This window comes from Phycodurus eques, chromosome 1 (genome assembly GCF_024500275.1).
Source record: "Phycodurus eques isolate BA_2022a chromosome 1, UOR_Pequ_1.1, whole genome shotgun sequence".
NCBI classification, from domain to species: Eukaryota; Metazoa; Chordata; class Actinopteri; order Syngnathiformes; family Syngnathidae; genus Phycodurus; species Phycodurus eques.
The window spans coordinates 4,248,079-4,261,936 of NC_084525.1; the positions used below are offsets into that span (position 1 = coordinate 4,248,079).

General features: G+C 39.9%; 1 protein-coding gene across 4 annotated transcripts in view; it reads right to left on the minus strand.

Moving 5' to 3' along the window:
• Nucleotides 1-515: 515 nt before the first annotated feature.
• Nucleotides 516-13,858, minus strand: part of LOC133400489 (guanine nucleotide-binding protein G(I)/G(S)/G(T) subunit beta-1) — a 36,231-nt gene continuing 22,888 nt past the window's right edge. For 3 of the 4 annotated variants that reach the window (XM_061673268.1, XM_061673260.1, XM_061673252.1), the window contains 7 exons: nucleotides 13,149-13,212; nucleotides 12,100-12,262; nucleotides 9,795-9,861; nucleotides 7,734-7,935; nucleotides 7,055-7,271; nucleotides 5,203-5,318; nucleotides 516-2,396 (listed from right to left, as the gene is read on the minus strand). In XM_061673268.1, coding sequence (XP_061529252.1) covers nucleotides 5,212-5,318; nucleotides 7,055-7,271; nucleotides 7,734-7,935; nucleotides 9,795-9,861; nucleotides 12,100-12,262; nucleotides 13,149-13,212 — 820 coding nt within the window. In that variant the 3' untranslated portion in view covers nucleotides 516-2,396; nucleotides 5,203-5,211. The other variant, XM_061673276.1, reaches the window with a different exon arrangement.

The following is a 13,858-nucleotide window of genomic DNA, read 5'->3' on the forward strand; positions in this document are numbered from 1 at the left end:
GTCAGGCGAGTCATTTACACTTCAGCTTTTAGAGCTCAGTTGCAAACACTTGGTAGTAATAGTCATTGTTATTTATCAACATTACTGAACCAAGCATTTTTGGATAAGATGCATTTGTGCATCTGACTCGCTCGCGTACTCTACTGTCTTTTTTCCTCCGTCGTTTCAGACTTTGTCCAACAGGTGGCAACCAAGATCCGAAGTCTGCAGGTTCGACATGGTCGAGCGGCAGGTAGGTCAGGTGATTTGACACTGTGGAACTCGAGCCAAGTATTTTGACACCGGGCACCAATAATCAGCCAAGTGTCACATTTCCACGCCTGAACACAATAAACGCACAATTAACGTGTTTATATGCTACGAAATACTGTACCAAGTGTGTAAATGAGTGGACGGAAGTCAGACAGCTGGAACAGTGAATAAGAAAGTTAATCTTGAACATAATTGGAAGGAAAACCAAACCGCTGGCAACATTCTGCAGGAACTGCTCTCATTGACTCACACGACACAACAGGTCATCTCAAACTGCTTTTTATTACATCTTAAATAACAGTACATTTTAATATAGTTTCTATCTTGCATCCAGCTTTCGGTTGTACACTGACTGACTTGAAAATTAAATACAAAAGGTGAAAAGGGAATAGAGGGGGTGCAGAGCTCTACAGTTATTTGATGGAGAAAGAGAGAAAAGGGAATATATTTTTTGTAACTTTTTTATTCAGTTTTAATGTTTTCTTTTTTGCCGACTCCAGGCCTAACGCACAATTACAGCATATCTTTTGTTGTACAGAATGTTGCAGAGAAAAAACAAAAAAATGGCACTACTGCTAAAAGGAAGAGGGTCTGTTTATAAGGAGAAGGGAACAAAAGTCTGCCATCCAGATGCTGCAAGATTTTGAATTTTTTTATTAAAGGACAGGGAAAAAAAACTGTTAGAAAATGTTTTTCTTTGTAAGTGAAATTTTGTTTGCTACAGTAGGAATTTGTCCCATTGGTATGTTTAGGTGATTAGATGTATATATGCAAGTGTGTACAATTTACATCTAAATTTGTGGAATCCCTCCCAAGTATGGACCAAGCAACTGTTAATGTCGGGTTTGCTTCTCATGTACATAGTTTTGACATTTTAGTTGTTTTATGTATGCACGGAGTAGCAAAAAACAAAGTCAAAACTGGGGGAAAAAAATAAATACAGTTGTATTGATATATTCAACAGGTTCTTTTCTCAAAGAAAACATCAAAGGACTTAATTCCATACGCACCTTTAAGCAATTCTACAGCATGCGATTCTAAGAGATAACCCACCCATGGCAGACAACCAAATTTTTTTTTTTTTAGTTTTTAACTTAAAAAGCTTCAATATTATTTTCAAACATTGATTTATACAACATGTCATTCACAGAGTAGTAACTGCATTTCCAAGCACGGAATGGGCACCCCTGTTCGAGAAAGCTCGGGAACGCAGTCTGGCTAAAGTAGAGCAACTGCCTACCTCACCAGTCACAACCCCCGGTGGTCCCAACCACAGCAACACAAAACTACAGGAGGAAAAACGTGAAATAAAAATAAAGAACGCGTCATGTGGATTATGATCCAATAGATTAATCTTCATGTCATTAGTCTAGACTGGTGCCAGACAAAAAGGTGTAAGAATGGTTAAATGTTTTTTTTTCCTTTTGCATTTTAAAAACAAGCATTCATTTATCACAGCATGTGCTTGGTTAGTTATTATTTTTTTTTTTCCTTTAAACAATATTCTATATATGCAAAGTTTACATTTTTGTGCAAACAAAGATTTCTGGACTACACTGGGGGGGAAAGACTAAAAGTTTCATGGGTCTAAATATACAAAGCAGGGCCAGAAGTGACTCGAGGACTCCTTATTGAAGCAAAATTCTCTCACTTTGTTCTCCAGTGGGCTAAAGATCAATTCCCAAGGATGTTTTCAAATTAAAACATTATTTAAAACATGTAAAGATCAGCAAATAAAACAAAGATTTTATCCTCATTTTAACAGACAACCTACAGATCTACTTCAACAGAGAGGAAGAAGAAAACAAATTGAAAGGTGGCCAAGAAGCTATTAAGAGTTAGATCACTGTCGCGTAATCTTCACTCGACCTGTGGTCATGGGAGGAATGCACAATTTTCCATCCGTCCATTTTGAGACAACCAAATTCCTTGACCTATATAGTTGGCGCTGAATGAGTGACAGACAATTGTGCTCTTTTAAGGAGGAGGGGAAGGAGAGAGAAAGATAGAGAGGATTTTTGCCCTTAATAGTTTTTGGGGTGTTTTGAGTCAGTATCATGTTTTGAAAAGATTGGATATGCAATACAATTGAACATTGTGATGTTGGAATGGTCTTCCACGCAACTTTGGAGGCTGGATACCATCTGCAAAATGAACAAACCACTGTTAGTTGATAGAATTACTCAACAACAGGCTTACTAATTAAATACAAAAGAGTGATACATGTTGTGTTGTGCTTTGCAACTGCTGCTCGTTACAAAGCAAGTGCAATTAGTGGCTGACTAAAGACAGGCCACCACAGGCGAGATTCTCCAGATTATCAATGACAGCCTTTGCCAAACAGAACCCATGCAACCCCTTCAACATCCCAGCAAAGTCACTCACCCCCTCTTCTCCGCACCAAATCAGTTTTGCATAGTTGGATCAAATTGGATTCCACAACGTATAGCTCCTTTAACATTATAGAAGACGACCGGTTGTATTTTGGGATCCATTATAGTAAGTTTTTGAGTGAAGAATCAAATTTCAGAGCGGAAGTGCTAGTAGTGCCTACACCGCAGTTTAGGAAATCCCTGACAAATGGTAGTGTACACACCACTAGATTCGCTAGAAGACCTTGATTTTCCTCTCAGAATCAACATTTTGTGTGGCATACTGTAGTACAAAATATTCCATTCAGAAAGTAGATATGTGAATATGCACTTATAAAAATGTAATTTTTCTAACCACAAAGTCTAGAAAGAACTCAAACAAAGGGGAGTGTAACCATAACACTGAAAATGGTTTTCAAAGGGTATGTACTCATCTGTTGAGAACTTTACTGGAGTTTATATCACAAAAACAAGTTCAGGTGATTTTCACCCCCGATTGGCACATTTTAAATTACCTCCAGTGCTGTTGTTTCTCATTTTTGGGTCAAATTCTTCAGAACTTTAATTTTGACTATCATAGCTATGCAGATGACACACAGTTATATTTATCAGTGTCTCCAGATGATTATATTTCAATTGAAGTGTTGTGTCACTGTCTAAAACAGATAACTGGATGAGCCAAAACATTCTTAAATTCAACCACAATAAAACTGAGATAATTGTTTTGGGCAATAAACTGGAGTCCCTCTCTTTAAAAACCAAAGACCAAGTCCAAAACCTTGGTCTTCTGATAGATTCCGACCTGACTTTCAACAGTCATATCAAATCAATTACTAAAACTGCCTTCTACCATCTCAAGAACATATCCGGAGTGAAGACTTGCATGTGTCAAGTAGACAAGTAGAAGCTCATGTATGCTTTGATCTCAAGTAGACTTGACAATTGTAATGGTCTTCTGACTGGACTCCCTAAAAAGAGCATTAAACAGCTGCAGCTCATTCAGAATGCTGTAGCTCAGGTTCTGACCAGAACAAAGAGGTCAGAGCATATCACTCTAATTCTAGTCTTTACACTGGCTTCCAGTCAGCTTTAGAATAGATTTTCAATTTCTGCTACTGGTCTATAAATCACTAAACGGTTTAGGTCCTGAATACATGAATGAAATGCTAATGGAATATAAACCCAGTAGGGCTCTTGAGATCGACAGACTCAGGAGAAATAGTGGAGCACAAAGTCCAAAGCAAACATTGTGAAGCAGCATTTAGTAATGATGCGGCACACAAATGGAATAAGTTGCCAACAGAAGTGACGTCAGGCCCAAGTGAGCATGTTTTTAAGTCCAGGTTAAAAACTCATTTTTTTCCCATGCTTTGTAGATAATTTCCACTTTTAAATAATATTTCTTGCACTGTGCGCTGTTTTAATTGGGTTTTTATTTTTTTGCTCTTTGTTTTAAATGTTTATAAGCTGTTTTTTTTAAATTTGTTGTTAAATGCTTTTCATCATGTAAAGCACATAAAGCACACCTTGTGTATGAAATGCGCTATATAAATAAATTTGCTTTGCAACATTTTATTTAAACACGACTGAATTTATCTGGCCTGTAAACAAAATAAATCTGGGTTAGCAAATTTAGTGCGTGATTTTGTATATGGGACAGATGGGAAGAGTCATTTAAAGATGAGGGTGAAAATTAAAATATTTTATATAATATCCATCCATCCATTTTCTGTACTGCTTATTCTCACAAGGGTCGTGGATAGGCTGGAGCCTATCCCAGCTATTATTTATTATTATAGTTTGACAAGATAATTCTAATTTTTAATGGCATCATTTTTTATTAGTTTAATCATCACGACCTAACTGAAATGAATGAAAACACTTTTAGTGGTTTTATAAATAAATGGACACATTTTCGGAAAAACAGCTAAATAAATGCAATAAATATGATTAAATTTGACAGACGCGCCATGTCATTCACAGATTAAGAGGGGACAATAGAAAAATTATTTTAAAAATCAAATAATGCACTCATTTTAATGGCATAATTTACAATTAAATCATCACTGATTCACTAATTAAACACTTCTTTAAATCATTTATTTCCCCAATATATATTTACCATAAATCAATCAACCAATTACTTAAATTAGATTCATGAATAAAAGAAACATTTTAAACATGTTTGAGGAAACAAATGGCTAAATGAATGCAACAATGATGATTAAATGTGACTGACGGGCCAGGTCATGCGTAGATGAGGGCAAGTTCATTTTGATAAAATAATAAATTTTTAACAGCATAATATATAATTGCAATATAATTAATTTAATGAACATTTATATTGTTTATTTTACAGACGTTTAATTTTATTATTTACAATAAATCAGCTGACCAATCATTAAATGAGATAAATTAAGTGAAATAACAAAGGCTAAATGAATGCAACAAATTGGTCTCTTCATAATGTCAATGCTTAAGTGGGACAGATTAAAGAATGGGGCGACCTCCGGAACCGAACTTTGCCCAGCCCTGCTGTAAATAAACCCACAGTGAACATCTTGGGGCCTTTCCATACCTTCAGACTCTAGTTCCAGATCTTGAGGAAGCTATCCCAGGACCCTGTTGCCACTGCCATGCCGTCGTCAGTCACACCCAAGCAGCTCACCCGATTATCATGACCAGCCAGGACACCTGTGGACACAGTGAAGACCCAGGAAAAGCTCAGCATCTACATAAATAATCAAGGTCACAAAAGTTGGACATGCATAAAGCCTGACTGAGACCTTTTCTCTAATATTTGTGGAAGGGTTTCATCCCTACAGTGGAACTTAAGCCTCACCTAAATTACACCAGATCTCAGCCAATCACACGGAATTTCACCACATCATGTGAGATGTCATCTCAAAGAGCATTTTGAGGATTAACTCCAAAAGTGTTTTGTTTGTGCGACACCACTGTACAAGGGTACACCAGTGATAGCGAAGAGGAAAAATAACAACCAAACAACAACTTATTCAAGCAAAGCAGTGGTTCACACATCCCTGTCCTGGCTGCTCAATCCAATATGACTAAAGTTACACTAATAAAATAATTGCATTTAGTCTTAATTTGAAGAGACTCACTTCCCAATAATGTCCTAAAAAAATGCATGACATTTAAGAATATTAAACAAAACGCATAATTTGTGAGGTGACTTGCGTTCCAAGCAGTAATCTCCCGCTTCACTTTTCCACACGCGTCCTAAAATGTTACCTCAAACATTGCCTGCCGTTAAATCAAGGTTTAATGATGACAAAAATTGACCCTAAAATGGAGTAATTCGGTTTCCACGATTTCCTTTGGGATATTTTAATTGTGAACAAGACCCCAAGATATTTGAACTCCTCCACTTGGGGAAGGATCTCATCCCCGACCTGGAGAGGGCACTCCACCCTTTTCCGACTGCGGTCTCAGATTTAGAGGTTCTGATTCTCATGCTAGCCTCTTCACACTCTGCTGCGAACCGCTCCAGTGAGACTTTGCGATCACGGCCTGATGAAGCCAACAGAACCACATCATCCGCCAAAAGCAAAGATGCAATACTGAGGCCACCAAACTGGACACCCTCTACGCCTCAGCTGCGCCTAAAGTTATGAACAGAATCGGTGACAAAGGGCAGCCTTAGCGGAGTCCAACCCTCACTGGAAACGAGTCCGACTTATTGCCGGCAATGTGTACCAAACACTGACACCGGTCGTACAGGGACCGAACAGCCCGTATCAGGGAGTTCGGTACCCCATACTCCCGAAGCACCCCCCAACAGGACTCCACGCGGGACACGGTCGAACGCCTTCTCCAAGTCCACAAAACACATGTAGACTGATTGGGCGAACTCCCATGCACCCTCGAGGACCCTGGTTCCCCCTGCGGTGTCTTAGGTGAGGGAAGCAATCCACTATCAACACTGTATATTATTGGAATGAGGCGCATGCTGCTGACCTCGACACAGGTTAAAAAACTTCTCGGGGGTGGACATGATCTGCCTGAAATTCCTAAAGGGACTGGATATTTTGGCTGACAACGTGACAGGCCTCTGAAACATCGTGTGGACATCTGGGACAGTGCCTGCGTTCTGCCAGACTGGGGTGGAGGTCTCCCTTTTTAAGAAGGGTGACCGGAGGGCATGTTCGAACGACAAGGCGAATCACAGTCCTCAGCCTCCCTGGTAAGGGGTTCTGGAGAGGAGGGTTGTCAGGAAGTCGAATCTCAAATTCAGGAGGAGCAGTGTGGTTTTCGTCATGGGAGTTAGCCCAACCAGTATACATGTTTTGTGGACTTGGTGAAGGCGTTCCCTTCCCCTACTTTTTGTGAGTTGTGTACACACCAATCTACCCATCTATATGAAGAAGTAAAATGGCGCAACATACATCACATCAGGCAAAGTTTACCTGCACGATCGGCCTTCAAAGTGTCCCAGACATTGCAGTTGAAGTCATCATAGCCAGCCAGCAGTAGGCGGCCACTCTTGGAGAATGCCACAGAGGTGATACCACAGATGATGTTGTCATGCGAGTACACCATCAGCTCCTGGTCAGCACGCAGGTCAAACAGCCGGCAGGTGGCATCGTCTGAGCCTGTGGCAAAGGCATTGCCATTGGGGAAGAACTGCAGGAAAGAAGATTTTTGTTGTTGTAGTAATCACAAAAATGTTTTTGCAATTTTAAAAGAAATGCACTATATTTACAGTTAAGGTGTTAATTTCTATGCAATAGGAATGTTTGGATGCACTTAAGTGAATGATGATTCGGACAATTTTTTTTTTCTCCCAAAAACAACTAACAGTCTGGTGCATAAATATTGGGACATGGACACAACACTCATCTTTTTGATCGAAATGTAACTCTAGTCCTGTTAACATTTCTGTGGTAGCAAACTAATTAGGCTTAACTTATCGGCACTGTTTGCTGGTTGCTGCAAAGTTTTGATTGACTCAAAGATGACACCATGTAACCTTACAAAATCCTCAATTTCCACATGATCACCAATTAATTGACAAAAGGCAAAACCACCTTCTCATGGCCATCTTAAGTATGTCACTTATGCATGAGTGTAGGAAGGGAGCCTTACGCAAATGGCATTGATGTCCGACTCATGGCCAGTGAAGGTCTGCCGACACATTCCTTCTCTGATGTCCCAGAGTTTGGCCGAGGCATCACAAGCCCCAGACACAAACAGCCTGGTATCGGGTGCCAGAGAGAGACTCATGACATCACCAGTGTGGCCAGCAAACGTAGTTGTCTGCTGTCCAGTCTCAATGTCCCACAGGGCGCTGAAATTAAGTGATCGGGATACAATCAATATATATCTAACTAAAGGAAAATTAAGGTGAGTCCATCTAATCGGTTATAAAAATGCAAAAGAGACTAAGCTCCAAAACGGAACATCAACATTTAAGACTCATTCAAGGCAGTCAAATACAATCAGCGATGAAAATGTGAAGCACTCACGGTTGGAGACAAAATTACTAGTGATGCACCTAATTTTTTTTGTCCAAAAATGGTCCAAAAGTAAATTTTTGGTTTCGGACCCAAATACTGTTGTCACCGAAATAAAACTACCGAGGCAGGATGTTATGACGCATGCAATAAACCATGGTCAGCCGCACAGTCGTACACACTGTATTGGACAAAAAAATAAATACAGAAAACCCCGGTGAGTCCACATCGAACAGTCGGCCAACCGAGCTGCTTTCCACCGCTTGGGTATGAAGGGGGAATACTTGTTGCACACTATTATGCGGTGCCCCAGGTACCTACAAGCTAAGGTGGCTAAATACGATGTCGAGCTGCATATGCAAATGTTCGCTTCGTGTCCGGTGTATCAACAGCATAAGTCATAGGAGGAGGAAATGCTTGTTGCACGCTATTGCACGCCGTCCAAGCTACAAACGAGCTAGAGCTAACACGGCTAAATATGAAGCAGAGCTGCAGAAGTGAATGTTTGCTTCGCGTCCAATGTCAAGCAAGTCACCAATCATCGCCTCCATGGCAGGGAATAAGCTACACTTCTGACAAGTTTTGTATCACAAAGGGAGGACGAGGAGTAGATAACAGGAGAAAGACGCCATGCTCAGTGCTAAGCGATCGTGACATGAAGTTGCAAAACACCAAACTAAGTCATTGGGTAATAGCGTACATTTGTCACATAGGTCTGGCTGGAACGGTGTTTTAGCATAGAGTAACCCTCCTTGAAGAGCAAAATAGCAGATAAATTAACGGTCTAGAGAAAAAATACTGTAACACACGATAGTGCTCGACAGCCACACCGGGACCAGAACCGGAAATTAATTAGTATGCCAACGCTAGTTTGCTACGTCACTTGAGAAAATGGGCCTATACATTTAAAATGACATTACTATAATAAATATTTTTAACATATGATAACCTTTATTAGTCCCACACTGGGGAAATTTGTATCGTTTCAGCAACAGAAGTAAAATCAGAAAATCCAAAAATTGCCTGCAAATGCGTCCGCTATTACAAGGTTATTGCAAGAAACACATTAAAATAAACATTGAAGCCATAATTTATTAAGGATTGCAATTATAGAGTATTGATTATGTTGTGCAATTCAACAGTATGGCGAATTATTTTTATTACATTAAACAATATACTACAATAACTGTCTCACGGTAATGTTGCTGACAATTTAAATATGAAAATTCAGACAAACTATTTTGGAAATGAATTTTTAGATATTGGCAGCTCTGCAGTCATAGCCATAAATGAAATATTACTAATAACTGACATAGTAATTTCTTTTGGTGTTTCAGCTTTCAGCCTGGGGCTCCTCATTTTTGGTTTGGGTCAAGAATTTTCATTTCTGTGCATCACTAAACATGACATTGAAGATGAGATTAGATAAAACCAATACTTCAAATATTGATATTTTAAGTCACTAATGTTAATTTAGAAACAAAACTGGTTTCTAACAGGGTTTTCGGAATATGTGAGCCCAACATGAACATAGAAATCAAATTTCTTTATGCCTTAATGTTAGTACTGATTTGAGCATCTATTAAAAAATATTTTTTTTCATTATTAAATTAGTCAAGATTGTGAGCCAACACGTCATGCATGTTTGAGGCAGCAGGAATTTAACTGCATTGGGTGCAATGTAACAACTCACCAGGTGGTGTCTCCAGAGCTGGTGACAATCTGGTTGTCATCCAGGAAGCGACAGCAGGACAGGTAGCCTGTTAGCAACAGCATCAAGATTGAATATTTATTTTTGTGATCGACCCCCGAAAACCTTCCAGATTACAAAAACAGAATACATTCCAGTTCCATGCCATCAACACACGAGGAGGATGGGAGTATCACACTCCAGACGTCATAGAAAGCTATGGAATTAATTTCATAATATTCAAAACAGGACTTGTCACTTTACAATTTGCTCTCAAGATAGTCGAGTGTGTGCGCCCCTCCCTGTGGCGAAGGAAGAAGAACTTAAATGCTGACACACTTCCTGTGTCATGTGACACTGATCAGATGAATAATTCTTGCCTTCAAGCACAAAACATTTATTAGTTAAAAGGCAATATAATTCCAATATGTTGCACAAAGAGATCACAGAACATGTGGCTGAAATATAATCCCCTCCAAAAGTACTAGAACGGCAAGGTCAATTCCTTTGTTTTTGTTGTATACTGAAGACATTTTGGTTTCAGATCAAAAGATGAATGTGAGACAGAAGTTCAGAATTCCACCTTTTATTTCATGGTGTTTACATCTAGATGTGTTAAACAAGTCAGGACAGCGCACCTTTTGTTTGAACCCACATACTTTTCAAGTGAGCAAAAGTATTGGAATGTGACTGATGGGTGTTTCTAGTTGCTCAGGTGTTGCCTTTTAGATTGATTGCTGTTAGTGCTTGTTTTTGGCGTTGGGTTTCACCTGTGAAAAATGCATTTGCTGTTAAGCAAACATGAAGGCCAAAGAGCTGTTTATGGGAGAAAAGCAAACCATTTTGAAGCTGAGATAAGATGGAAAATCGATCAGAGCTATTGCACAAACATTGGGCATAGACAATAAAACAACTTGGAATGTCCTGAAAAAGAAAAACTCCTGGTGTACTGAGCAACAGACATTGAACAGGTCGGCCAAGGGTATCAACAGTAGTTGATATAAAAAATTGTGAGAGCTGTGACGAAACACCCAAAGACAACAGTCAGTGACATCACTGCCAACCTCCACAGAGCAAGGGTGAAGGTATCACAATCCACTGTTCGAAGAAGACTTCGAGAGAAGAAATATACAGGCCATACCACAAGATGCAAATCACTCATCAGCAAAAAGAATTGGAAGGTCAGATTGGATTTTGCAAAGTAGTACAGCGATGACCCACAAAGGTTTTGGAACAACGTTTTATGGACCGACGAGACCAAGATTAACCTCTACCAAAATGATGGCAAGGTCAAAGTATGGAGAAAGAAAGGCTCTACTTATGATCCAAAATACACAAACTCATCTGTGAAGCATGGTGGAAGTAATGTCATGGCTTGGGCTTGCATGGCTGCTTCTGGAACAGGCTCACTAGTCCTTATTGATGATGTAACTCATGATGGTAGCAGCAGAACGAACTGAAGTCTACAAAACCATTTTGTCTGGCAATTTACAGAAAAATGCATCCAAACTAATTGGGAGAAGCTTCATCATGCAACAAGACAATGACTCAAAACACACTGCCAACAAAACAAAGGACTTCATCCGGGGGTAAAAGTGGAAGGCCAAGTCAATCACCGGACCTTAACCCATTAGAGCATGCATTTTACCTCCTGAAAGGAGAAACCCCCTGAAACAAACAAACTGAAAGAGGTTCCAGTAAAGGCCTTGGATCATCATTTCAAATGAAGAATGCAACAGTCTGGTGAAGTCAATGGGCTGCAGGCTTGATGCAGTTATTGCAAGTAAGGGTTATGCCAACAAATATTAAATGTTATTCACTAAGTTAATTTAATAATGTCTGTTCCGATACCTTCGCTCACTTGAACAGTGGGTGGGTTCAAACAAAAGGTGCTCTGTCCTGAGTTGTTTAACACATCTAGATGTAAATACCATGAAATAAAAGATGGAATTTTGAACTTTTGTTTCATATTTACCTTTTGATCTGAAACCCGAATGTCTTCAGTATACAAGAAAAACAAAGGAATTGACCTTGCCTTTCCAACACCTTTGGAGGGGGCTGTGTCTCTGACGTGAAAATTATCCAATAGAGCTAAATTACAACTCAAAGCATGGTCAATGTGCATACAAAGAAAAAAATGCACTAGAAATGGTAGTATGGCATTTTTATTTTTTCCCTACACTCTTCTTGTTTTAATGAAGTCTAATGATCACTAGATAGAATTTCCAAGAGGAGGAATTCTGACAATCTAATTTTTCAAGTTTGTAGTAAATCGACATGAAGCAAATCAATGCGGTGTGCAGCCTACCTGTGTGTCCAGCCAGCTCACGGCTAACACGCACATTTCCCTCACGGGTCTTCAGGTTGTAGATGGAGCAGATGTTGTCCAAGCCCCCACAGGCAACATAGTTACCAGAAGGGGCATAGGCGCATGTCATCACCCAAGAGGAGCGCAGCGGGATGGCATGGACCTGCAGAGAGGGAAAATATTGACATGATAAAAACATGCAATGACATATGGACATTTGACCAAGTCTGCGATATTATTAGTTTATAAGTTCATGGTTTCAAAGGAGCCATACAAAAAATAGTGTTACTTGGACAAAGAATAAATGCAGGCTTAATCTTAAATTAGATAGAGGTCTAGTACAGCGATTCTCAACTAGTGGGTTAGTTATGAATCCACAATGTTTACTATGCATCTGTCGTAACATTGTCATGTTCCCCCTCAGTTTGTGCTAAAAACAGATGTGAAAATACCAAATTGGCTTACATTTATTCATTTTAATATGTGCGGTTCTTCCTCCTCTTCTTTTTTTAAAAATAATCTCTGAAATGCACTTTGCACAGGTAAATGTCAATTTATGTTAATGTGACTGATGTTCTCAAAAATTGTTTTGGAAAAATACCTCTTCTCTGTGTCCATTAGTTTTCCAACAGAAGAGGCACTCTGGCCATTGTCATTAACATACTCCATCCATCCATTTTCTGAGCCGCTTCTCGTCACTAGGGTCGCGGGCGTGCTGGAGCCTATCCCAGCTATCATCGGGCAGGAGGCGGGGTACACGCTGAACTGGTTGCCAGCCAATCGCAGGGCACATGCAAACAAACAACCATTCGCACTCACATTCACACCTACGGGCAATTTAGAGTGGTCAATTAACCTACCATGCATGTTTTTGGGATGTGGGAGGAAACCGGAGTGCCCGGAGAAAACCCACGCAGGCACGAGGAGAACATGCAAACTCCACACAGGCGGGGCCGGGGATTGAAACCTGGTCCTGAGAACTGTGAGGCAGACGCTCTAACCAGTCGTCCACCGCGCCTCGTCATTAACATACTAAACAATTAATTTACCTTGTTTGTGGTGTAGCTGTCCCAAATAATGAGTTTTCCATCCTGGGAGGCACTGACCAAAAGCCTGATGAAAAAGAAATTATTCAGTATTTTATTTTCATTTTCATTAATTTCATTCTATAAACCAGTATTCTTAGTTGGCGGTAATGATTCAGATCCCCCCCCCCCCTAAGATTGAAGAGCTTCGGGTGACTGGGGCTGAGCTTTGCTATGGAGGTCAATCCAACAAGTATAACTACAGTGACAGCACCAATGCACAAAGGAGCAGGGAGAGCAGTGAGCAAAGCATAGCGAGGCCCACTGGGAGCCTGCAAATCTTAACTACCTGTACCATGGCGCACACAGATCAGCGCAATGAAACATGAACACACACCACAATAGGATGTAAGAGGCAGAGACTGTACAGATGTCAGTTTTATATTACAATAATGTCTGCGGAGTGATACGAATGCAATCCTTGAATGTGCCAACTTTTTGACAGTTAACCATAGAGGATAAAAACTGGACTTTATTTATTTATTGTGAAGCAACAATAAATGAGACAGACAACATTTGTGAATGTGACTGTGGGTGTGTGTGGGTGTAGCTATGTGGAGCGGGGTGACGGGAGCCATTCTATTGAACTGGTTCAATTTAGTGTATTATGACAGTAGTTACAAGAGCAGACTATTTGAAAAGTCATGTTCCCATCCTATCTTCATTTCACTAGA